Source organism: Neofelis nebulosa, chromosome 11 (assembly GCF_028018385.1).
Source record: "Neofelis nebulosa isolate mNeoNeb1 chromosome 11, mNeoNeb1.pri, whole genome shotgun sequence".
Taxonomy (NCBI): Eukaryota; Metazoa; Chordata; class Mammalia; order Carnivora; family Felidae; genus Neofelis; species Neofelis nebulosa.
The window spans coordinates 76,318,814-76,345,170 of NC_080792.1; the positions used below are offsets into that span (position 1 = coordinate 76,318,814).

A 26,357-nucleotide genomic window follows, 5' to 3' on the forward strand; every position below is an offset into this window, starting at 1 on the left:
GAAGTGGAAGTGGGGGGACAGGTCCCAACTGGGCCCCAGAGGCTATAAGAACAGGAGGGGCCCTGGCCCAGAGTCTGTGCTGGGACAGTCAGATGGGTCACTGGATATTGGGGCCAGCTTTCTAGAGGCATCCTTTGAGCTGAGGTACCGCTGTCCCCCACCCCCCAGCTTGGGGCAGGACTCAGGAAGGGAGGGCAAAGCTGGAGACCAGGCAGAACCTCATCGCTGAAAGCCTTGAATGCCAAGGGAAGGAGACTGGGCTTTATCAGGAACAGTGCAGCCGTGGAAAGACTTGAGGAGGAGCTGGCATGGGCACTTCCTGGGTCACAGTTAGACACTAGGGAGGGATGACACAGGCAGGCACTGACCAGCTCAGCTTCAATGATAAGGGACAGTACAGTCTGGGAGGACTAGAACGGCAGGGGCAGCCCTGAAGTCTTCTTGGAGGAAAGGGAATACAGGCCAGGGGCCCGGCGGGCTTCACGGGGCGGGAAGAAGGACTGGGGCCAGACGCTCGTGGTGGAAGGAAAGGAGGGGGTGTGGCGCTGGAGGAGGCCCGACGGACTCAGCCGGGAAGAGCGCGCTGAGGGCCGTGGACGAGGATGCGGTACGGTCCAGCCGGTTGCGGCCTCGTCCTACCGCGGGCATCGGCCGGGCTCGCAGGCCGGCTCCTCCGATCCCCGATCCCCGGGCCCACTCCGGGCCTCGGTTTCCCCGCGCGGCGGGGCGGGGCGGGGACAGCGCGGGTCTCGAAGCCGCCTGCAGGGGGCGCCCGTGAGCGGCGCGGCCGGAGCCCGAGCCCGAGCCCGAGACGCCGCGGAGACAGCGGGAGCCGGCGCGCGAGCTGCAGGTCAGGAGGGGTCTCCGGTCTGGGGTCCCGAGGTCCCGGGCGGGCGGCCGGGCGGCAGGGGACCGTCGGAGGCTGCGGGGTTGGGAGGGACGGGTGGCTCGGGACCCCTCCCCTCAGGGCACCCCGCCGCTCCTACCCTCTCTTCCCGCCGCCCCGAGAGCGAGTTCACAGAGCTGGGGTCCGATCCCTGCCCCGAGGCGGGGGCTGAAATGGCGGGTGCAAGGGCGGCTCAGGCGCGGGCGCACGTCCGAAACTCGGTCGAAGAGCGGTGTGCGACCCAACGGGCCGCCCCAAACTGGACCGGAAGGTGCGCACGGGTGGGCGGGGAGGGGAGGGGGCCCGAGAGTGAGGCGGCCCCGGCGGCGGGGCGTGTGGGGCAGGCGTCTGGACCCGCAGGTGACGTGCGGAAAACGTCCGTCGGTCCGTCCAGGCGCCGTTAGCCGGCCCCAGGGCACTCGGCGAACCTTTCCGACGCGGCCGGCTGGGGTGGGCTGGGGGCGCCGAGGTGCGGCCTGAAGGAGGGCGGGTTGGATCCCCGGGGGTGAGAGAGGGCTTCCGCAGGTGGAGAAGCCCGGGGCGGGGACGGCATTCCGGGGAAGGAACCGCGAGGGCAGACGCTCCGCATCCCTAACGCCTGGGGCGCGGCGAGGAGTCTGGAACGCCGGGGCGAGGCAGGCGCGTTCCGGGGACAGTGGTGGCGGGACCCGGACTTAGGGGACCGAGGGGAGGCCGGAGGACGGGCAGGGTGGGTACACGGCTCGGACTGGCCCAGGCCGTCCGCCGGGCTGCTTTGAGCGGAGGTAGGAATGGCGGGAATGATGGCGGCCCTCGAGGGACTTGGCGCAGGACGGTCCAAAGGATAAACGAGGGGGCCGAGGCCCCGCGGCACAGAGATCTCTGCGTTCTGGCACTGCCAGGCCGCTTTAGATTTTAATTTTTCATACTGTAAAATGGGACGAAGGTGGAGCCCTAGGGATCTGTTGGGGGAGAAAGAGAAGCTGGGGGGCAGGTCTCCCCATCCCCCATTCCCTAGGACTGGAGTTGTGGCTGGCCCCTGGGAAAGGAGTAGACTGTCCCTTTGGCCAGCTGTCCCTCACCATCGTAGGGAGCACCCAGGCCCGTTTCCACCCAAAGGGACTGTGCTTGCCTCCGGCCCAGAGCTCAGGCTGCCCTCTTTGGTCTCTGCTGTCCAGCTGCCTGGACTGCCAGCTTCTGCACCCTCCAGAAGACTCCATGTTGCCTCCATTCCCCAACATGGTTGCTCCTGGTTGTCCCGCCGGTGGGGGGAGGGGGGGGAGGGACCATGATGGGGAGCTGGGGAGCTCTCTGGAGCGCAGTGGGCCAGGGAGGATGTTGTGGGGTCAGGGACCTCCTTAGTCCTGCTGTAGCTAATCCTGGAGGCCTTGGGTGGGCTGGGAAGGCTCTGCCCTGTGGGCCAGCTCCCCATTTCGGGTCTCAGCGGGTCTATGACAGGAGCTCCTCACTGTGGCTTGTCCACAGGTAGTGGTGTCAACACCTCCTTGCTCTGTCCTTGTCCTTTAGAGTCCTCATGGTTCTCCCAGGTTCCAGTGTCCCTCCGGCCACTGCCCCTCCATCCCAATCCCCTCAGTGCAGATCAGGTTCTGGGCTAAGCCAGCTTCCCTGTTCATAACCTCAGAGAAGCTGAGGATGGTCCAGATATGGCTGGGAGGAGAGAGGCTTTGGTCCAGGCCAGTCCTGGCCAACCTTTGGGGGCTTACATGTTGCCCTCCCTCGTGTTGGTCTGTGAAGTGTAGGCCCCCAACCACACTGTGGTCTTGCCCCCAGGAGCCCACGGCCCAAGAGAGGCTGGCTTCAAGGGTACCCAATGGACCACAGATTTCGATGCCCAAACCTGGGTTCTGCTCTTGCCTCTTTGGTGCACTTGCTGAGCAGCCTTGGGCAAGTCACTGCCCCCTTAGAATCTGTCTTATTTGTAAAACAAGCATGATGGAATGAACAATGCTTGGTGTACAGGGTTGTGGAGAGTAAATGAGAGATGAGCATGAGAGAGAGGCAAGGCAGACCAGAGGACAGGTTGGGGTCTATGCTTTAGTTAGGGAACAGAGGGAGGCTATTGGCCTTGAGGTGGGGTGGGGGGCACCACAGGGGATCACTGTTGATAGAGGGACATGTGGATTCGAGTTGGCTTGGAGGCAAGCACTTGGTTTCAGGGCATCACACCCTGCAAACAAGCATCTAACTGCATTCCTGAGCTACCTTACCCCAGTGAGCTGGAATAGCCATCCCAACCTTCTTGTGGCGTTTGTCTCGTCTGCTGCAACTCAAGCTGGGCACTGAAAGCTGTGCACACGGGAAGCTAAGGGGAGGATGACCAGAGGGATGGCTAGGGCACGAAGTATATGCTGAGAAGGAGTTTGGGTGTGTGTGTCAGGGGCTACTGAGGAGATTGCTGGAGTCAGGTGCTGAGCAGGCAAAAGGAATGAGTCTGAACCCCCAGGGAAGGAGCCTGGGCCCAAGGAAGCATTGGCAGTCACAGAAGGGAGGGGTTACCTCATGGTCTGGAGGTTGGAGGGAGTAGTTGGGTTGTGGTGCCTGAAGGCAGTATCCTGGAGGTCTGGGCTGGGGTCAGATGGGGAAGGGAAGTGGGGGATGGATAGGAGCTTGGAGCTGGGATGCAGACAGCACTCCCCGCTCCCCACCCCACCCCCCGCCACTCCCCAAGAGACTGCTCATCTTCTGGCCAAGGCCTGGGAGCTCTAGGTGGTAGGGAGGGGCCATTTAGTGGCAAAGGTCCCCTAGCCCCCGCCTATAGAATCATGAAAAGGACCCCTGTATTGTGGAGTCCATGGGATCCTTCTGGGGATGGGAAGGTCTGGGTGGAGGGGAAGACCAGCTGCCTCTCACTCCAGCCGGGGGCAGATGGGAGCTGGGTGCTCCAGCTTTCCAGGACTCCCTCAGGCCCCTGAGCCTCACAGAGGCTGTTGTCTTTGCCTGGACTCTCTTCCCTCCCTGCTCCCTCACTTCCCTGTCCTCCAAGTCCAGCCCAATCGGCCCCTCCTCTGGGAAACTATCCACAGTGCTTTGGGCCCTCTTCTGCAGGACAGTCCTGTTTCAGAAGTTGCTGGGCAGGGGCTGGTGCCGCTCCCACTTCTGCTGCTGCTACACCCACCAGCCCAGCTATCACTTGGGAGGAAAGGCTGCCTTAATGCACCAGGGAGAGGCAGGCAGCACCACTCTGGTGCCTCTCCTAGTATCTGGGCTGGTGGTCTCTGTCTGCCCATCCATCACAGGGGCATTCACCTCTGGCTCCTCGGTGGACTTTGCAAATTGTGGGGGTGGGGGGCGCCTCATGGGACGAGGAGCAGTGGCAGAGCCCTGTGGCATCTGGGCCAGCCCACAGGCCATGCTGCAGTTGGTTTACCCTCTCCCTTCAGCCTCCAGGGCTGCATCATCATGCCTTCATCCCAGGGACCCCAGAAGTGGGTCTGCCTCCCTCCCATCCTCCACCTTCTGGGGAGCTCCTGCCCTCCAACAGGCCAGCCTTCTCCCAGGGCCCCACGCCAGGCCCACTAGGGCCATCTAGGAACCTCCCCGCCTCCCCTCACCCCCACCCCACATCTCTTTCTGGCATCATAGTGCCTGTCATCCTACCATTAGAGGGTTCTTTTCAGGGAGGTGTGGGTGCTATGCACTTCCCAGGGTGCTGTCTCACAGGAGCATCGGTACAGAAGGGAAGACTCTGCTCAGGATCTCAAGGAATGTGGGATGGAGCAGGAGTGGGATCCCACCTGAGCTCCTTCCACCACAGAGTGGGCACCCAGCACCTTGTGTGTGGGGTGACCTCTTGGAGGGAGGCCATCAGATGCAGCAGCCAGTGAGAGGGTGAATGGCCACCTCAGGCTGGGAAGATGCAGTCTCTCCAGTATCTGGCCTGGACACTCAGGGATGGCAGACGAACTCTGGGCCCCCTGTGGGGAGAAAGGAGCTGTGGCAAGGCCCTGTGGCCCCAGGGGCTGGTGCTGTGGAGGCTGCTCTAGGGGGGGCTAGACTCAGTGCAGGGAACTGGCTCTCCAACCCGGCTGGTTCCTGCACACATCCTGCCCTCCCAGAGCTGAGAACAGCAGCCACATGGAGGGCCTGTGGGAGAGGGGGTACCACTGGATGCCTGCCTGATACTTTGGGCCGAGCCTGCACCATGTTCCTGAAGTTATCCTGCAGGGAGGGAAGTGGGGAGGCAAGAGGCACCGGTGCTCCACGGCTTTCCTCCAGGCAGCACCGGAAGACACTGGTCCCACTCCAGTTGATGGGGCTTGGTAGGTCCCAGGGCCCTGGGGTTCTGGGAGGCTTGTGCCCAGGCCTGGGCCACTCCAAACACCAGTCATGACAGAGCTAGCGGAGGGCGTGTGGTTGGCAGCAGGAGCTAAGCTGCCTGTCTAGCTATTGCTTCTTTCCTTGTTGCTCTCTGCATGCTCACTGAGCTCCCATTAGACAGATGTCCATACTTCTTTCTCAATTTACCTTCTGTGTCTCTCACCTGCTGGGCTTCGTGTCTTTGTGAAATTCCTGTGATAATACCTCAGGGCTGATCATTCCTCAGATCCCCAGTTGTCTCTTCAATTGTGTACATGCTTGAAGTGCATCGTGTTGATGGTGTTCTCTTTCTCATTCCCTTGACTTTTCATTTTGGGGACCTTATATTCTTTCTTGCTCATATTCATTCACCTGTTCTTGTTTCGCTTTTGCCAGTCAAGCCATAAGTTCTCCTTCTTGTTTATGGGTGCTATTCCTTTTTTCATCTCTTTAAAGACCCTAAATGTCTTTGAAAAACATTATTAGATTATGACCTTCATCTCTTCCAGAATGAATGAAACTCCATATTCAGGGTGCTGCTGCTTTATCTTTCTTAGCTTGAGCTTTTCTCCTGTGCTTTGAAATTGTGGCTTACAGGGTCATCTTAAGTGGGAATGGAGGCCCTGGAGACAGGGAGTGACCTGCACACTAAGGCAGCAGCTGGCTCTCAGCACACTCTCCTGGGACAGTTCCTCCTTCCAGGTCCCCTGCTGTAGGCTCAGGACCTTGCTAAGGCCAGGCTCAGTAGCACGTGGCACAGAGCTCCCTGTGATCCAGCAGTTGGGATGCTGCATGGCACAGGGTAGGCATTTGTATAACATTTGCTATGAGGAAGTAGTGGAAGAGACACAGGTTAGGATTCTGGAGCCCAGGAATGGGCCAAGCATGGTTATGCCAGGTCTGAGTCCCTACACTTGGCTTAGTTTATTGCCCTTAGCAGCACCCAGGAGCAGAGGTGCAGGGTCCTGCCTGGAAGGCAGGCTCTGGGGTGTACAGCCACCATCTGGGCATGTGTACAGAAAGCCTCGCTAGTCTGACTTACAAGGAGCCAGAAGTGGGCCAGGAAATATGTGGGTTTTGATTAAATGGAGTTTTAATCAAAATGGCCAGGTTGGTGGGGATAAGAAGGAAGGCCAGAAGAAGCAGCAGTTTTGAGTCTGACTCCTGGGAATCCTGGGAGCTGTCCTCTCAAGGCTTATCATGCACATTCCCCAACATGTGTCTCTAGTTTATATGGGACAGCTTCTGCCCTCTGCCCTGTCCCCAACAAGGGATAATCACAGGGAAATATTACATTATTAACATTTAATTTCCCCTCCTGGCTAGCAACAGATGACTCAAGAATTAATTAGAGTCAGCAGAGAGGGATAGGAAATTGTCAGATCCTGGCTCCGCCCCTGGCCCCCTCCCCTTGGGCCTCCAACCTTCCTGTCACTCTAGGAGGCCTCAGAAGGGAGGGAAGCAGAAGGGGGCCAGCAGGCCCCAAGAAATCTTCCTGCTTCTGTGTTTATTATGGGCATCTCCTGCCGCTCTATTTCACCCTTTTATGCTCTTGGTATCTGTAAGACTGGGAGAGGTTGTTAATCTCTTTGGGACTTAGCTTCCTCATCTGTAAAATGGGGCTCATGGGGCCAGTGAGAACACAGGGACCGCAATGTCCCTATGCCCTCACATCATGAGCTCCCAAGCAGGCTGCACAAGCTAAGAAGGTCTGCGTAGAGTCTTGGCATCCAGAGAGAGCGCAGGGTGTGGTGGCTTAGTGGTGGCTGGAACCTAGTGGCATAGGGTCTCTCGAGTTGTGTTAATTCCCATTTCCTGTCAGTGATACATACATTAGTAGCTTGAAATTGGCCATATGGGAAGCATTTATACCATGAACGTCTGGCAAAGGCCACAAGTTAGGATGCCCCCACCTCCCAGACTGATTTGCCCACCTATGGCTGGGAAGCTCCCAACCTTCCCACAAAATAGCTCCAGTAGGAGGCTGTGCAGCCTTCTCCTTGCCTTGTCTGCCCCCTGGTGCCTTGAGCTCCACTGATGAGGGCAGTGAGAGTTGAGAGCAGCAGCTAAGCTGCTTGGGGCCAGCACTCTGGTTTGACAGATGCCCAGGTTTCCTGTGGGGCCAGGCCAGTCTCACCCCAGGATGTGCTGGCAGCAGCTAGAAGAGCCTGCAGAAATGCTGTAGGAAGGGCAGATGGGCAACTAGATGTGCAAGGAGGCAGCCTTTTAGGACTCAGGGGCATTAGGTGTGCCTTTAGCCCCTTGCAAGACTGACGTAGGTAGGAGGATTGGTGACCACTAAGATCCATGGCATCCAGTGAGATTGGGAGGGTGCCCCAGGCATGGTGGACAGTAGAAAGGTAGCTTCAGTTTAGTCAGGAAGAGTGTTGGTCCCAGGTGCTGTTCAACATGAGGGCCCATGGCACAGAGGGTGGTGGTAGGGAGACCCTGAGGACTGGGCATATGTAGGCAGGTACCCAGGGCTGCCAAGAGAGCCTCACCTAACAGAGGGCTGGGTTAGGCCCCTTGAAGGTCCTTCCACGCCAGGCAGCCTGGCTCATGGAGGCAGCCTGGCATCCAGGATGGGTGCTGGTGGTGTGACCCCATCAGTAGGGCTCAGGGCATTGGGGCAGGACAGCCTGGCTCCACAGAAATGTGATACGTATTTGGGTTAGGTGGATTGTTGGTGATCCCACCTCATCTTCCCCCAGGCCAGGTGCCCTCTGAATCTGGACAGTGGTCTGGAGCCAAGTCATGCTTCTAGCCTGGGTTGGTCTGATTGGCAGAGGCTGTAGTGCCTCTGAATGCAAATTCCCCTGGAGAGGTTGAAGTCTGGGTAAGAAGGGTGGCAGGTGATGGTTAGGCGGCTAGGAGAGCAGGCGGCTCACTGGTAGGAGGAGGTAGGGTTCCCTAAGGCTCCCTTGGCCTGGACAGTGGCCTGCTGCTAGTGCTGGGCCTGGGAGGCCCCTAGGAGGGAAGTAGTTCGGGGCCTGTCACTTCCCTTCTGGAGAATAAAAACAAGACCCTAGACACACGGCTTCTGCAGCTGGGGGCAGGGGAGAGGGGTCCCTGGTGAATGCTGTCTTAGGCTATAGGCCAGGAGCACCAAGGGACACTCTGTGGCCAGGGATAGCACCAGGAGACTTGGTCTGATCCTCCTCTGCCAGTGACATGCTTTATGAGCAGCTGGCTGGCAAGTACCCTGTGTATAGCAGGGCCCTGAGATTCATTCATGGTCTCTTGGTGGTGGGCCCCTGCCAGGCCTGAGAGAAGCCATTGGGCTGGCTGCAAGAACCCCCCGATTTTTCAAGCACTTTGCCTCCTCTTCTCTGTCCTGCTTCCTGGTGTTGCGTGCTCCATTGGAGCCTCCTAGTGGGCATAGGGAATACCCCTTGGATATAGTTCCAGCCGCCTGAGGCACACAGGAGTCAGAAGGAAACTTGGCGTTCATCTGTTGCAGCCTGGCCCCTTGAACATGGCCAGGGACCACGAGTGACCTTCTCCCAAGATCACCAGCCCTGCTCTATCCCTTGTGTCCTGGAGGAGTGAGGGAGGATGCAGTTTCCTGAGCCCAAGTGTGGGAAGCTGAAGGGCAGCTTTGGGCCTCTTGTCTCCATGCAGGCAGCAGCTGCCGCCCATGTGCACCTAGGGCCCCGTGAAGGCCCAGGACGGGAGGAGTAGGTTGATTTGGCATGAGGGGACACCACTGGGCAGCACATGTGAGCATGATAAGGTGGGGGCAGAGTCTGTGGGGAGGGGCCTCTAGGCTGGTAGGGGATATGGAGACCATTTCACAAGCTCAAGGGTGAACACTAGGGGTTTGGGCTGGGGGAAACCAAGACCTCTACTTCTGCTTGTGCTTCTCAGGAGGGTCAGCAATTCCTTACATTTCTATGACATTTTCACTCTGGGGGAGCCCTTTAAGATCTGTTTATTTCCTTCTCATAGAATCGTGAGTGAGAGCTGAAATGACCCCCAGAGGCTATCTGGGGTCCAATCTCCTCACTGTATCAATGAGGAAACTGAGGCCTAGAAAAGAAAAAAACATCCTTGCCTGCAGTTCCCCAGGAAGTCCTGGCTGAGCACCCTGCCTTCTGCACCGCACCAAACTGAATTCAGTCTGTCCTGGCATCAGCCAGGCAGAGGAGCAGGTTGGGGAGCGGGCGTGGGAGGAGGGAGGGGCGGGGGGAGGTGAGGCGGTTCCCTTGCCCAGATGTGCAGTCAGCTGGCAGGGGCTGCTGAGGAGCGGGCTCCCTTTGTGACTGCTCCTCCACACTGTGCAGCATCACCAGCAAGGGCAGGGGGGCTTAGCTGCCAGCAGTGGAAGACAGGACAAGATGGACCACCCAGGTCCTTCCAGATTGGAACTCTAGGCCTGCTCCTTAACCTAGCAGCTTAGGCAGGTGCTGGTAGTTCCCAGGAAGAGCTCTTGGGGGATGGAGCAGACTGAAGCTGGCTGAGAGAGAAGGTAGGTGGACCTGGGAGAGTCCAAGGGGGTGAGGGGGCCTTTCTGGAAGGGTCATGGGGGTGGCAGTGAGCTCAGGGACCCAGGAGACTGGCAGGGCTGCCACAAAAGGCTTGAAAAGCTGAGCATGGAGTGGGGGTGGGGGCAACACAAGTGACTTAACTTTAAAAAGATTCCTGGCTCCCCTAGAAAAAACAAGGACTGAGGCTGACCCCCAGCCCTCTGTGTCCAGGGTGGGAGGGGCAGGGCACAGTGGGCTGTTCTCAGGCTAATGCCTGGCCTGCAGGGAGGGCATTGGTAAGCTGGGGCTGAGGGCTACCTCTGGGAATCTTCAGCTTTTCCCTCTCTGCCCATGGTCCAGCTCCTCACAAGGCTTCTCCCTTGGCAGGTGCCTCAGGGACTGTGAAGCTGAGCTGAGCCAAGATGCTGCCGGAGCCCCTGAAGAGGGTCTGGTTTCTGGAGACTCAGAGTTGGCTCTGAAACAGCCCTTGGGGAGCCCCCCCCCACCCCCCGCTTGCCTGCAGGGACGCTCTTGGCTCCTGTGAAGAAGGGGCTCAGGGGCCTGGGCAGGGCCAGCTGCACTGCAGCTATGGACCGTGAGCTGGCCTGGCCCGTGTCCTTGCTGACCCCGCCTGTCTGCGGCCATGCCCACCATGGGCTCCTGGGTGTACATCATGGTGGAGCTGGCAATTGCTGTGCTGGCCATCCTGGGCAATGTGCTGGTGTGCTGGGCTGTGTGGCTGAACAGCAACCTACAGAACGTCACCAACTACTTTGTGGTGTCACTGGCGGCAGCCGACATTGCTGTGGGAGTCCTCGCTATCCCCTTCGCCATCACCATCAGCACAGGGTTCTGTGCTGCCTGCCATAATTGCCTCTTCTTCGCCTGCTTTGTCCTGGTCCTCACACAGAGCTCCATCTTCAGCCTCCTGGCCATCGCCATTGACCGCTACATCGCCATCCGCATCCCACTCCGGTGAGCTGGGGGCTGTGGGCGGTGGGCGGCCCATATTCCCTTCCCTGGCATGCCTCATGCTGAGGTTCACATCTGTGAAAAGGCTGCCTGTACCAAGGTCTGGTCTGTGCCAAGCCAGGGCTAGGGTGAACCTGGGGTTAGGATTTAGTCTGTGATGTCTGTGTGTCGAGCTGAGGACAGGGTCATGGGGCTCAGTCTGGGGCTGCCCAGGGCTTGGCACATGGCCAGAAATCATGCCAATCTAGCTGATCCCTGTGGGCACAAGGCACCCTGGCCCTCCCCAGTCTTCCCCAGCCTATTTGGTTGAGGCTGCTGCTCTTTGACTGTGGCAGATGTGTGTGGCCCAGGCCTGGGTGGTGCATCTGGGCCATTTTCTCACACAGCATGATGCTGGGGCGGGGCAGGGCACCATGGGAAACCACAGGCCCTCAGAACCAGAAACCCGCCTGCCTGCCTGCCCTAACTCCTCTGGGCCAGCCACACAGTGTGGACATTAGGAAAATGACCCAGAGAGGGGAAGTGACTTGGCTGAATGCCACAGTGAGTCACTTAGACCTATATGCAAATTCTGTGCTCCTCAGGTCAGCAAGTACTGATGGTCTTAGAGAGAGCCTGTGTGCTCAGCTAGTGGAAAGGGGTTTTTGTGAAGTGACTTCAGCCATGTATTGTGTAAACGAAGACTTTCCCGAGGCTGAGTTTATTTAACGTGGCCTCCACCTACCACAGATGAAACTAGGAAGTAGGTCCCTCCCTCTCTCCTCCCCCCAAGGTGGGGGGAGTGGTGAGGGGCAGGAGAACCTCCTGCCCCACCTCCTTGACCCTCTATCTGGGAGCTGGGTTCCACAGCCTGGGTGGCTGCAGACCCTGAGGGAGGTCTCAGAGGACCAGGGTACCTGGCCCTGTAGTGAATTCTCCCAAACAAGTGAAGTGCCTGCTTCCAGAGTAACCCTCAGCAGCCCCATGCTGGCAGAGTGCACCCCAGCTGGAAAGAGGAGCAGGCTCAATGAGCAAATGGAAATTTAGAGTGTCAAACCAAGGGGCCCCTTAGAGGTCATTTCCTCTCATCTTCTAGATGGAAAAATGAGGCTCAGAAAAGGGAGCCAGCCCTCAGGGCCACACAATGAGTTGGTAGCACAGTTGGGACTAGGCCTAGGAAGAAATGTGACCTGTCACCCACTGTGACTCCAGTCTTTGGGGAACAGGGCAGCCCTGGTCTCCCAGACCTACTCCCAGGAGTAGGTGGCCACTCCTGTCACCTGGGCTCTAAGGGGGAAGAAGGCACCCTCATCATGCTGCTCAAGTGAAGGGCCCCACGTGGCCCTATAGGACGCTCTAGTCTCAGGAGAGCCTAGGACTCTTGCCAAAGAGGAGACTCTAGCCAGTCTTAATACAGGACTAGTCTGATAGTGCAGAGCAGAGTCCAGAGTCCAGGCTCCCTGAGGAACGCTCAGAACACGGGGTCCCATGTGGACTAGAAGGCAGAGAATTGGTGTCTACTTAAGGAGCCAAGTTGAGCATGGGCTGGGCCTGGGCCAGCCCTGGTAGGAACATTCAGTGGGGAAGCAGAGACCTCACTTTCACTTCCTTCCCTGATTCAAAGGGCAACGGCATCCTAAGGAGAGATCAGGGCTCAGTTGCAAGGGTCTTGGCTTCTTTTTCTTATCTCTCTCTTTGCTAAGAGTCAAGAGAATGATTCCTGATGTAGGAGGATGGGACGTGCTGTGTGACCATAAAAAGTCAGCTGTCTCTCCCTGGGCCCATTTCCTCATCTATAAAAGGGGATAGGCCTTTCTGTCCTTCTTTTTTTTTTTTTTTTTTTTTTTTTAAATTTTTTTTTTTTTCAACGTTTTTTTTTTTTTTTTTTTTTTTGGGACAGAGAGAGACAGAGCATGAACGGGGGAGGGGCAGAGAGAGAGGGAGACACAGAATCGGAAACAGGCTCCAGGCTCCGAGCCATCAGCCCAGAGCCTGACGCGGGGCTCGAACTCACGGACCGCGAGATCGTGACCTGGCTGAAGTCGGAGGCTTAACCGACTGCGCCACCCAGGCGCCCCTGTCCTTCTGAGCTCACAAAGGTGTTGTGAGGGTCCAGTGAGCAGATGGGTGTGGTGAGGCCCCTGGGTGGGAAGGTTGGTGGGATGGAGCAAGTGGGGATTCAGCCCATTCTTGAGCTGCTGGAGATTCAGAATGGATCCTGGACCTGCCCTGCCCCATCTGTATCACCAATACCCATGATCTTCAGAGCAGGACCTAGTTCCACCGAGACTTGGCTGTTTGAGCATTGCTTGATAAAGCCTTGGAGGGGTCAGCCTGGATCTCTTGGATCTGGGAGCCATTAGGGATGATGATGATGGTACTTATCTCCTACCTCAGGCAGAGAGCTTCACAGTTGCCCAAGGATGTTAGCACAGTTTCTCCTTTGATCCTCACAGCCTAGCACTGTGGCCAGGGAAGACGTGATGACCCTGTGCTACTCATGGGGAGGCTACAGCAGGAGAAAGAAAAGTCTCTCGTGACTTGGGGGACATCAGGGCCCTTCACAAAGTTCCAGACTCCCTTGGGTCTTTCCACTTACCTATTCCTCAAGGGCCCTGGGCTGGGGACAGCAAGGTGCACAAAGGTGTCCAGGTAGGGGCTCCTGAGAGCAAGATGGGTACAAGAGGGAATGACGTGAAGGCAAATGAGAACCCAGAGCTCCTGGCAGATCTGGAGCCACTGCCTGACTCAGGCTGCCTTTTCTGCCTCCCCCACATTCCCTGCCAGCTGGGAATCTTGCTGCCTCTGCATGCTGTTTCCTGCTCCACTCCGGAGGTCCATTTGGCTACTCTGAGGTGTCCATTCTCTGACTGCTGCCCTGGATGCCTAGCCCTAGGCCTGCATCACTCACCATTAATTTATTTCTCTCTCCTTCTTTCCTTCTTCCTTTCCTTTCTCCCCATCTCTCTTTCTTTTGTTAAAAGGATTCAGTTTCAGAAAAATCTGTGCTCCTTCCCAAGTATAGGGACCTTTGGTGGGCTAGGGCAGGGCCTAGTCAGGAATCCAGTGAGAAGCAGCCTGGCCAAAGGCAGAGATGGGAGCTCTTGGTGTCCCTGGAGGAAGACAGAAAACCCAGAGTGAGAGACAAAGGTTTTCATATCCTAGGGGACTTCTGCGCCCCTTGTCTCCTGCCTCTCACATTATTAACCCCTGGTGAGTGCTCACTCTCCTTGGGAAACGGACCACATGTGGGGCAGCAGTTGATGCAAAGACCTGAATTGTATGTGGTGAATCACTGCCTGGGGACAAAAACCCCCTGGCTTGTAAAGAGGGTAGGATCAGGGCTCCCGGGAGGAGGTAACTCTGGATGGGTCTTGCAGGATGGGTATGAGTAGGCCAAGCCTAGACAAAGGCCACAAAGAAGGAAGGAACATGTGGGCCTTGGAACAGGAGAAGTGACAGAGACAGAAGAACAGGAGGGCAGGGAGGGAGTGAGGCTAGCTCAGGCCTGCCTATGCTCAGAAGGGAGTTTGGGTTTCACCCATGCGTCAATGGCTGTTCAGTTCTTAGATCACTGGCTCCTTTAGACAACTTAGGAAAGCTCCGCCTTCTCTCAGTGTAAGGAAAATGCACATGAAGCCCCACTTAGAATTGTGGGTGGTATTCTTGGATCATAGAATGAGTCTCCAACATGGGTGATGGGAAGTCCCCAGGAAGGGGCAGCCTGTGAGCTGAAAGATGCAGGGATACAAAGGCACCTCCAAATGTGGCAGGCAGCACTCTGGCACCTGCTTCCTGTGACACCTCTGGGCTCCCCCAAATGGCAGAGTGTTGTTGTGCTGGATACCTCTGGCACCCCTTCCACTGGACAGTGTGTCTGGGCCCCAGGAGGTCAAGATGTGATTGCCGTAAGTCAGAGACATAGCCCAAGGGGATGCCCCTGGGCCAGACTATGGCTTGGCTGTTGTTCCATTTGGGCCCTAATGCTGTTCCAGTTCCCCAGGGGCCTGGGTCCAGAGCGCTCAGCCTAAGGGCTTTTCTTCTGAATAATAAAATTAATCTGTTTGATGTTTCTGTTTGTGTGTGTGTGTGTGTGTGTGTTTAATAAGTTATTACCTGCACATACTAAAACATTAAAAAAGAACAACAGAGTATATGGTGAAAAATTGTCCCTTTTGTCCCCCGCCCTACCTTCAGTTATCTTCCTGGAAGGCAGAGATCTGCCCAGAGATATTCTTTGCAGGCATAGTCAAGTGCTATTAATGTATGTTTGTTTCTGTCCTCACAAGGGGCTTTCTTTTTAAAATGCAGTGCCAGACTTCTGCTCATGGGTTTCCTTGTCCATAAAAGCAGACAACTGGACAGACCAGGGATTTTCAAACTGTCCCTGGAAGCCTTTGGTTTGGGCCCGGGTGTCCCCACCAACTCATTCATTCAGTGAATATTAAGCTGCCTCCCTTCCTCAGCAGCCTCCTTCTGTGATTGCCTGGGAATGCGGGCAAGAAGGTCAGCTGCTAGAGGACAATTTGAAAACCCTCAAAGCAGGTGGCTTCCAGGGTCCTCTACACCATCTCTACACCATCTGCTCCTGCTTGGTTGCCTCAAATGATAGGAAGCTCACTTTGCCTGAGGCAGCCCATTTCTTGTGTGAACAGCTTAGCTGAGAAGTTCTTACTTACCCCAACTCACAGTCCACCCCCCTGTAATTCCCACCCACGGATTATACATTCTGCCCTCATGGGACTGTGCTCACAGGCCCTGGATTCTTAGTTCCATTTTGCAAATGAGGAAACTGAGGCTCAGAGATGCAGAGTGACAGAACATGGCAAAACAGGAATGCACTAGCACTGGAACTCAGGGAGGGATACCCTTTTCTCAGGAAAAATACCAACATTAAAATAGCTTCCTATTCAATAAGATTATATAAATTATAATTAGCAGAGTACAAAAACAGTGCCCGGCACACAGCAAGTGCTGTGTAAGTATTAAATGGAAAAAGAAAGAAAAAGAAAAAGCCTAAGACTTTGTGTTTGAGGCTCCAGAATAGGAAACAGGGCCATGTAGGCTCTCTGTGGCTTGGTGGAAGTGAGCAAGTCCATCACCCTCCTCCTGTTGCAAGCACCCAAGCCCCTGCTAAATGGGGCTGAGGGGTTCCTGGGAGTGGCCCTGTCCAGTAATTCTTTGGGTTCAAAACTGACATAGATTCAGAATTGACAGACTTACCTTGGCCCGAGTTGCCTCTGGGCTCCTGAAATGTCCATGGCAAGTCCATTCCTCTCCTTAGGCTTCAGTTTTTCCATCTATAAAATGAGGCAGTTGGATTAGATAAGAGGTCAGAGGCCACCAGATTTTATCCCCCTTTATTTGAATTTGTTGACAAAATTTAAACCACAGGCGATTTCACCTAGAAAATCAGCTCCTCAGCCCCGTCTGAGGTCTGGCAGCACTGGAAGCACATTGTGCATAAGCGGCCAGGGGCTGAGCAGCATCAACTGTCTCTTATACAGACAGTAAATGCCCTGCCAGCCTGCCTCACACATTTGTTACCTGTAGGCCCATGTTTGCCACCCATGGACTAGTTTCTGTGGATGCTTCCAATTCTGGAAATTAAGTAAAGCGCATTTTTCTTTGGCACCTGCTGTGTGTCGCTTTCTTAGTGCTGGCAGTACAGTGATGGATGCAGGAAAGCCCTGTCCCAAAGGGGCCCCCCACCTCAGGGGCCCAGATGGAGTAGGGATTTGGTGCACTTGGGTAGGAAACTTCTTTGGGAAGGTATCTAGCCTGAACATAAAGGATGGATAGGGTTTACCAGGTAGAGGGGAGGGCAGTCTGGTGTTACCAGAATCAAAACCATTAAACAAATGGTTATCTCTCAGAGATCATTGAGGTCACCTTCTTCAGTCAGAGATAATTTTTTGATTGCCCATTCTTTAAGTCAAATCTATGCCACCGGAGCATCTGGTTGGCTCAGTTGGTTTGACTCTTGATTTTGGCTCAGGGCATGACCCCGCACTGAGTGTGAAGCCTGCTTAAGATTCTCTCTCCCCTTCTGCCCCTCTCCCCAGCTTGTGTGTGTGTGTGTCTCTCTCTCTCTCTCTAAAAGAAGAAAAAAAAAAGACTTAAGATTCTCTCTCACTCTAAAAAAAAACATCTATGCCACCTTTTCTATGGACTTGGGGCCAGCTTTCTGGCTGGCAGATCAGGTCACACTTGGAGTCTGGGACTGCATCTGGCTGTTTATTCCTGAGTGATTTCAGTCAGATTACTTTTCCTCCTTGGACCTCAGTACCTCATGCAATTCTTTCCTCTTAAATGTTAAGATATATCAATCTCATGTCTCTCCAGAGGGCTGTGGGTGAATCTGGAAGGCAGAGAGGATATTTGACCCAGAACCTCCACGACCCCCTCCTCCCCTCTGTGCCACCTCTCCTTGAGGGCTTTCTGGAGACCCTATGTCAAGTGGGGAAGGAAGAGCATGGAGTACAAGAGACATGAATCGCCTACAAGTCTGATGTGGCTGGCTCTGCCCCCGGCCAATGCGTGTACCCTCCTGGCTTATTCCCACTTTTAAGGAAAGCTTACTCTAGCATCAACTAAGACTAACATGGAGGTGATAAGTTCTCTCACTTATTAAGTCCCTCAAAGAGAACTGAGTCTGAGGACTACTTTTAATACTATTTAGTAACCATCTGAATGTCTATGCAGTGGTTTCCTTTCCAGGGGGCCAGCTCTCCTGTTTCCTGCTGTGGGAAAAGGCAAGGGCTTGGGCCTCCGCTGAACAGAGGATAGTGAGGCTAGGAGGCAGGAAGTGAGTGGTCCAAAACCTTACAGCCAGCAGATCAGGCCCAGGTGCCTCTCTGGGTTTCTGACTCTTAGCCTCTCCTTGTCTTGGTTTCTCAGACATCTGATGCTGGTCTCCTTTCCCCAGGTACAATGGCTTGGTGACTGGCACAAGGGCCAAAGGCATCATTGCAGTCTGCTGGGTGCTGTCATTTGCCATTGGCTTGACTCCCATGTTGGGCTGGAACAACTGCAGCCAGCCGAAGGAGGGCAAAAACCACTCACAGGGCTGTGGGGAGAGCCAGGTAGCCTGTCTCTTCGAGGATGTGGTCCCCATGAACTACATGGTGTACTACAACTTCTTTGCTTGTGTCCTGGTGCCCCTGCTGCTCATGCTGGGTGTCTACTTGCGGATATTCCTGGCGGCTCGGCGACAGCTGAAGCAGATGGAGAGCCAGCCTCTGCCGGGGGAGCGGACTCGGTCCACGCTGCAGAAGGAGGTCCATGCTGCCAAGTCGCTGGCCATCATTGTGGGGCTCTTTGCCCTCTGCTGGCTTCCCCTGCACATCATCAACTGCTTTACCTTCTTCTGCCCAGAGTGTAACCATGCCCCGCTCTGGCTCATGTACCTGACCATCATCCTCTCCCACACCAATTCCGTTGTGAATCCCTTCATCTATGCCTACCGCATCCGTGAGTTCCGCCAGACCTTCCGCAAGATCATTCGCAGCCATATCCTGAGGCGACGGGAGCCCTTCAAGGCAGGCGGCACCAGTGCCCGGGCCTTGGCAGCTCATGGCAGTGATGGAGAGCAGATCAGCCTTCGCCTCAATGGTCATCCTCCTGGGGTGTGGGCCAATGGCAGTGCCCCCCATCCTGAGCGGCGGCCCAATGGCTATGCCCTGGGGTTGGTGAGTGGAGGGAGTGCCCACGAGTCCCATGGGGACATGGCCCTCCCAGATGTGGAGCTCCTCAGCCATGAGCTCAAGGGAGCATGCCCAGAGTCCCCTGGCCTTGAGGGACCCCTGGCCCAGGATGGAGCAGGAGTGTCCTGATGATCCACTGAGTTTGCCCTTTCCTCCAGGAAGGAAATCTTTCTCTTTGGTGGATGGAACCAGTCACGTTGGGAGAAGAATGAATGTGCCTGGAGACCCTTCTTGTGGCCAGTTCCCACTTTGGACTGAGAGAAGAGTACCCTGGCTGGAGCAGCATGAGGCCCAGCAGGAAGGGTTTGGAGTCCGAGGAAGCAGACATTTCATGTTGGGAGGCCCTGCATCAGGTCAGGGCCACGGCATCAGAACATCTTGGCTGGGCAGGGCCCAGTACCCCACTCGAAGCATCTAGAAATACCACCCTAACTTCACAGAGCAGCTGTGGCAGAGCAGGCTAGCTAGCCCTAAGGCTGGGGGTGGCTCCGACAGACCCCCCTAATCACACACACACCACCCTCCCGAGACTTTCCAAGGGTTCAGGAGCTGCTGTGCCCAGAGGTGGCATGTTTTTGTTTTTGTTTTTTCCAGGAGAAAATGTTAAACCTGAAGAAATCCCTTTTTTTTTTTTTTTTTTTTTAAATCATCTTCCTTCCCTGGTTGCTGGGTCTGTTGTTGGTCTTGCTGCTAACCTAGCCTCAGAGGTCAGCCCAGGGAGTCCCAGGCAGCTCTCACTGGCTGCCATGAGCTGCCATGCACTTCTTACCCCATCAGTCCCAGGGCCATTTCTTAAGGCCACAGAGCTGGGCTCAAGGACAAGGAGTTGTAATGGAATGGTGTCAGACTGTGGGCTTAAGGGAGGAGGTGGGGACTGGCCCACCATGGGGTGTGCCTGGGTAGCTCAGAGCTGCCCAGTTAGAGGCCCTATCTAACTGCCTTTCCTTCTGAAGGGAATGTTTTTTTCTGAGATAAAATAAAAATGAGCCATGTTGTGTTTTAAACTTGTCCAATGAGAATGGTGTCTGAGTTCCTTTCCCCATTCCATAGCCAGGCCTGGCACACACACATATGGGTGTGTATTGCATGTGTGAGAGAGTATGTGCATCTGTGCAGTCTGCCTGCCTGGGGATGCCTCCACAGCTTCCCATCTTCCAAGGGAAAAGGCTGTCTGGATGCACCAGAATCTAAATGCCCACGAGCAGCCCCCAGACCAGTGTTCCTGTGAGAGAGGGGCTGTGGGAAGAAGGACTCTTTCCCCAGCTGCTCTCCCTCTAGAGAGGGACCCTTCTATTCCTAGGCATTTCCTCAGTGTGGGGCGTGGCTCCTCCCTCCCACATTGTCCTCTGAGAGCAGTGCCCTACTCTCCCCACGCCCTACTCTACCCCTTAGCTGAGAGGCCACAAAGGGATCTGGAAAGGCTCAACTGCCTTCCCCTGGAGTTACCCCACCTCCTATTCCCAACGAAGAAACCTATAAGGAGTGTTAGAACTTCACAGGTAATCCTCACACAGCCCTGGGAGCCCCATTTTACAGATGACTAAACAACTTCTTTTGAACAGATAAGTACTTGCTCCAGGTCACACAGCTAGTAAGTAGCAGAAATGAACTTAAAAACCCAGGTTTGACTATGAAATTCATGCTCTTATGATGAACTATTTCAACCAAAGCAAAAAGTATGAAATGATACCAGGTTCCCACCACTCTGCTCAAGAAATGAAACATTACAACTACAGTGGAAGCATCTGATCCCTCCCCATTTCATTACCCTGCTGCCTATACCTGGAAACAATCACTTTCCTAGGATTTCATTTTGTTCCACTGCACATCTTTATACTTTCATAAGTATACTTATAAGTACACACTGCATATATAAGTATTCCTAAACCAACACAGATTTGCTTAGCTATTTACTGTTACATCAATCAGAGGTCCTCTAGACTGGCTGCCCAGAAGAGATGCTTAAGGCACTTTGAAAAGCACAAAAGCCTGACCCCTTGCCCCAGAGATACTGAGTGGATCCAGGCAGCAGTAGTTCCCTAAGGATTCTTATGGACAGCCAGGGCTAAGCAGCACTGAAATAGATGCACAAGCCCATCCTTGTCCATGCCAGCTTGAACATGCCTTCTCTCTCCTACACACTTTGGTCTGTGCTATGGGCTGAGGGTGGATCAGTGACCTGGGCTGTGCCTAAGAGACCAGGAGCATGGATGCTGTTGGTCCTCATGACCAGTTGGTGGGAAGAGGCCAGAAAGAGAACCACAAAGGTAGAGAAGGAAAAACACTATCTCTCCTGTCTTTACTGAGGCTTCTTGGGAACTGAGCTTTGGGTGCTGAACTACATGGGTGCAGGCTTTGGGGCTGGGGAGGGACAGGAGCAGAGGCTCAGGAAGAGCTCCCAGGTACAAGTGATCTCCAGAGCCCAGACAATTTGACCTCCTCGGGTCCCCATAGGGCCCAGTATCCCACCTCCATACCACCCCATGCAGGCTCCCACTGTGAGTCATGCCTAGAGTATAAGAGCACATGTGGAGACATGAACAGATACATGTGTCACTCCCTGACCATAGAGAATACATGTGTGCACATGCAGACATACACATAGGAAAAGCCTTTTTTAACCAAAGTAGGTGCCCACAGCAGCAGAAGGTAGATGTGAAGCCTGGCCCAGCCTTGTGGAGTGCAGATGTGTGTCTGCCCTGGGCCAGGCTGCTGGGGGTACTACCAGGGCTTCTCTGAGCCCTACAGCTCTGTCCAAGGGCCCTTCTGCCTAATCAGTGCTCTGCCCAAAGGGCTATGGGTAGACGGCATGCTTCATTCAGACACAAGGATCCTGAGCATAAGGATCCCATCACAGAACCTATTCTTGTGATGGCCCCAGCCCTCTCCATGGCAGGAAGGGCTAGGGGTCCCAGAGAAGGCTATGGGCAGAAGCCTGGTTCAGGCAGGGTTCTGGCTCATCATCACTGGCCCTCATGAGAGACAGGCTCTCTGGAAGGTTCCTCTTTCCTTCCTCCACTTACCACTCTGCTTAAAACCCTACCTTTGTGGCTCTCTCCATTTGTATTAAAGTCCTTTCCTCTGGGAGACCTCACACAAAATGCTCTGGACTCCAGAGAACTGCTTGAGAATTGATGCAGAGCCTCAATTCTAGGTGTGCTGACAAGGGGCAAGCTCCAGTGACAAATCACAGCAGGGCAGGGATAAGGGGCAGCCTGGAGAGCTGTAAGAGGAAATGGAGAGTAAGAGGAAATGAATGATGATGCCCCCTGGATACTTGGCTGGGATGTGACATCCCAGAGCTGCAATCCAGCATCCCAGAGCTGGGACCATGGCCTTCTTTTCAACTGTGGTGGGGAAACAGGAACCAGGGACTCTCAGAAGCCAATTGCTCAGGGAGTGGGAAATACCTGCCCCCATGCTTGGGGCTGAAGGAACAAGGTGTCAGGATGGCACTCTGTGCCTAGAATGCAGCTCTTATCCTGTCATGCCATACAGCACCAGGCATGGCCACTCCAGTGGGCACCACCCTGAGATCCTGTGCTGGGTCCAAGTGCTGTCTGAGCCTGGTGACACCCCTCTGAGATGCAAGAGGTTACATAGGTGGGGACTGAGGTTTGCTGTAAGACAAACCACTCCCTCCCAGGCCTTTACTTACTTTAAAAAGTGGACAGTGCTCTATAAGAGTGTCCGATTATCACCTCTCCCCACTCCCCACACCAGCCCCTCCTCTGTCCCTAGGCACCCCTCACTGCAGCTGTCACTCATCATTAGCAGTAACTGTCACTGTTGGGACAGCCCCTGTCAGGTTGCAGAGCCAGGAGGGGGCAGGAGAATGTCAGATGACTCAGACAACCTCAAAGGAGAGGGATGGACACACAGAACACAGAGCTTAGGTATGGAAGTACCATTCTAGATGCTCTGCTCTGACCTTTCTTTTGCCAGAGGAGGAGAAAGAGCACCTCAGTAGGGTTTCCCCATAAGCCCCCCTGCCCTCCCACCAGTCAGGCTTGGAGAAGGGCTGGATGCAGAGAGAGTCCAGGCGGAGGGTGTCGTCAGCATGAGGCTGGGCAAGTGACAGGTAAGACTGACCCAGTGTCCTCTGATGGAGGGATTTTCTCCCACCAATGGAAAAGACTTTGCATGGAATCATCCACAGTTCTTTGCCTTGCCTAAAGGAAGTGTGTGTGTGTGTGTGTGTGTGTGTGTGTGTGCACGCGCGTGCATGTGCACATGTGTGTGATTTTGCCGAATCAGCCATCAGACTAGCACCTAATGACCAGCTAAGTTCTCAGCAAGAGCTCGGTTAGGACAGAGCAGGCTAGAACTTGAACTCCATTTCCTGACTCTATGCTCCCTTCTCAACCACTTAATGAGCACCTACTGATGAATGCTGAGCCTGGGAGGCAGACGCAGAGGTGCACAGGGACCCAACAACCAACTACGGAAACTAAGCTAGATGCAGCCTTTCAGGGCAGCAGGAGGTGAGGGCCATGAGTGGGACACAAGCTCTGGGAGTTCAGGGGAGGAACAAGTTTCATCCAATTGGGGAAGCAGGCAGTTGAAATCGTGTTAGACTTTTAAAGGCCAGCGGTCAACTCCAGGGCTTGTAATTTCAAGGTGTTCAGTGGGAGATAAGAACAAGAAGCAGCTGAGTAAATGTGCGCCTGATTTACATCTGCCTACACAGAGGCAATTTTCAAGTTAAAATGTTGTCAGAGGGTTGTCACAGTTTTGATCTTTCCTTTCTGTTCTTTCTCAATCCACCCACATTTTCTAGTTGGGTTGGGAAGGGGTGTGAGGGGGACAGAGCCTGGTTTAGATTCAGAGATTTTTGGAATGGTTAAAGTTAGATGGGACTTTAAAAAATGATCTAGTTTTCTCTTAGGAAAATTCAGGCCCAGAGTGCAATGTCACAACTATTCTGTCAGTTTCAGAACCTTCAGGGAGATTAGAAAGAGCAGGTCAAGAGTTCTGCAGTCATCGCCAGGCTATCTCTTGGTATTGCAGCTTCATTCTCTTTTCTGCCTAGTTCAGAAATGCCAAATAATCCCTCCGCTTGCTCCTTCCAACTGCCACCCTGCTCAACTGAGCTCTAATGGGGACTCAGCACCAGCCTCTACCCTGGCCTTGCTGTTGACTTCCTTTCTATGGTCAAGTCACTCTCTGAGCTGCCATGCCCACTTTCAGATAAAACGTGATAGTGAATGTGAAAGTGCTTTGGAAGGTAGATATGACATAAATGCCCAGGGTTGTTATTAGTACAGTAACAAAAGCATTCTCAGTTCAGAAAACATAAGAGAGCAAGCAAGTAGAAAGGAGGCCAGAAGGGAAGAAAGATGGAAGGAAAAAAAAAAGGGCTGCTTACCTGGTTTCTATACTCTGCTTACTGACTTTGTCCAGCTATCACCAGATGAAGAAATATGGTAAATGTGAATTTAAACCAGGCACCTGGAAGTCAGCCTATGGTGTCCATGGGGCCCAGGAAGTAGGTGTGGGCACTGGCAAATGACTAAGGCAGGGGGCACTGACTATGGATCATTTGCTGTCTTGAGCCCTATCCTGTCCCATATTTTTATTAAAGTCTTAAATCCAGAGGAACTGGGGCTTATCAAAGAGGTGAACAGAGAAGGGATATAGTAAATGTCTATGCTGACAGAATCAGAATTCAAAATTACATCAGGGGGCCAGAACTGATAAAACTGAGAAAAAAGGCAGTGTAAAGTCCTACAATGAGTTAGAAAAAGCAAATGTACAGGGAGAAGACATCAATCAGTTTGTGTCAGAACAACATGAACATTTCAGCTGTTAAGTTCACCCCTGCCTAGCCCCATGGGAAATGCCTGAGAGAGAGGTGACTATGGCCTCAAGGGGCATTACTTCACAGTCCCTAGGGGCCTAAGGCTGAAGGAGCTCACCCCAGTTCACAGCAGAAGACTCACTGTTCTCAACACCATGGCTGGTTGTCGACAAACTGAAATACCATATGTGACCGTACCTGCCACGAGATGGTAGTCTCTCAGCTCCACCTTACAGAACTAACAAGTCCGAGGGAAGGTGATTGAGGCAGGGAGGGTCTGGAAACCAGAAACTGGAAACAGGAGAAGAAGACTTAGTGCTGTGGCAGCGGGTGAACGGACCAGAAGAGGAAATGAGCTGGCTGCCTGCTATTCTGAAGGGCACAGCTGGACTTGGTTAGAACCTGTTGGAGTTCTGGGACTCACAGAAGCTCTGGTGGAATACCTAGGTCGTGTTTGAGGCCCTCAGGCTGCAACAGTTAAGAGACCCGTGACTGGGTCTTTAGCGCATTTGGAGAGCTCACTGGCCTAGATGGGGCCTGGACACCTTGTGGACCATTGAGGAGGCTCCCCTGAACCTCAAGAGCACAAAGCTGGGTAAGGATGGCTCATCTTTCTTGGCCAGAATTGTCAGTTTTAGGATCCTGAAAGCTGAAAGCAGGAATGGGGGATATGACAGGTGATTGGAAGGAAGGAGTGACAAAGTATAAAAAAAAAAAAATAAAGTGATCACCTGAATTAAGTTTATATAGGTGGGAGGCGATTACCTGGTTTTATCAATGGAATATACCCAAGGCCTGAATTCCTCCCACCAGAACCACCTGTGGTGACAGCAGTGTCACCTCAGCTGAAGCACACTGCCGTTTGGTGGGAGTAGCATGTGTTTTATTGGATCAGCCTGTGACACCTGGTAGAGAAGCCAGAGGGCCTCAGATATAAGGGAGAAGAGGTTTCACCCAGCACAGAGTTAAGCAAATTTACAAAACGCTCTCACCCAATGAGAGAGTGCCAGAGGGTGAAGCACAGGAATATCCTTACCCACCTCCTCTTTTCTACCCCCTACTTTCTATTGCCACTCCTAACTTCCCTAATCCTATCAATGGGGGGGGTCCTTACTTTATCTTCCCAAATATTACATCCTGCTAATTTTTCTTCCAAACATCTTCTGAATCTGTTCTATCCATTCTATGCCCCAGCAACCACCGCCCACCAAGTCATGGTGTTGGCTGAGGCCTCATCATCTCTCACCCACTTGAATAAACTCCACACCAACTTCTCTGCATTTCTCTTTTTGTCATAATTGATTAAGCCAATGAAATCCAATTAATCCTCCAAGTGCACACTTTCTGTCATGTCCCTCCCTTGCTCCAGAATATTTAGTGGGCCCTAAATGTGTATCAGATCAAGCCTCACTCTAGTACGGCATTAAGGGCCATGGTTTTACTCTCCAGCCTTACCTCCCCACTTGCCCTGACTGAGCCAAACTGAACAGCCATCATCCTCTTAATCCATTCCCTCCCCTCCCCTTTCAGGGAGGCCTTTGCTAGGAGTGCTGTCCTACTGAACCTCCCCTACTTTAAATACTTCTCATGTTCCAACAACCACCTGAAGAACCGTCTCCTCCACAAGGTCTTTCTGAACCTTCTGCTAATAGCCTTTTTGCCCTCTTCTGACTTCTGTAGCACCATGTGCCTGTCCTATACACCAGAAGTTTGTCACCTACTTCTGGTAACATCTCTGCTTCTGCTAAAGTATGACTTAGCTCCCGGATAATGTGCTAGTTTTCACCAGTGTATGTTCTATCTCCCTACCTAGACCATAAATTCTAATCTCAACCACAGATTCCCAGAGAGTGGAGTGGGAATGGTATCTCCTGCATCCCAGGGCTGACCACAGTGAGCACTTGATAAGACATGCTGACCAGATGTGGTGAGGAAGATTGTAGCCATGAAGTTGAGAGACCTGGGTTTTGGTTCTTTGCAGTCATGATGGGTCATGTGACTTTGGGTATGGCAGGCAAGTTTCCTTCCCAGCAAAATGATGAAGCAGATGGATAGATGCAAACATCCCTTCCAGCTCTGGTATTCTCTGAGTCTATATGACTGGGGACTGACCCAGCCCTAGGCTTGGCTAGGGAAGGAACAAGGAAGGCTGTGGACCAACCCTTAGAGGGAGAGAGGGAGAGGGAGATGGGGAGCTAATAGCTCTGGAGGAAGGAAGGACATGCTGGGCTAATGGGATAATTGGATAATCC

At 54.0% G+C, this 26,357-nt stretch overlaps 1 protein-coding gene and 1 long non-coding RNA gene across 2 annotated transcripts in view; one reads left to right on the forward strand and one right to left on the reverse strand.

Moving 5' to 3' along the window:
- The first annotated feature begins 743 nt into the window (after positions 1-743).
- ADORA2A (adenosine A2a receptor) lies at positions 744-19,313 on the forward strand. Its single transcript, XM_058690956.1, is given in 5 exon segments — positions 744-850; positions 10,036-10,296; positions 10,298-10,623; positions 17,528-18,290; positions 18,464-19,313. Coding segments are annotated over 4 exon segments (1,203 nt in total). The 5' UTR covers positions 744-850; positions 10,036-10,236; the 3' UTR covers positions 18,518-19,313.
- Positions 12,683-26,357, reverse strand: part of LOC131489133 (uncharacterized) — a 52,205-nt gene continuing 38,530 nt past the window's right edge. The window contains exons 3-4 of the long non-coding RNA XR_009250408.1: positions 15,823-15,899; positions 12,683-13,261 (exon numbers count right to left, since the gene is read on the reverse strand). This is a non-coding gene — a long non-coding RNA (uncharacterized LOC131489133). The remainder of the gene's footprint in view (positions 13,262-15,822; positions 15,900-26,357) is intronic.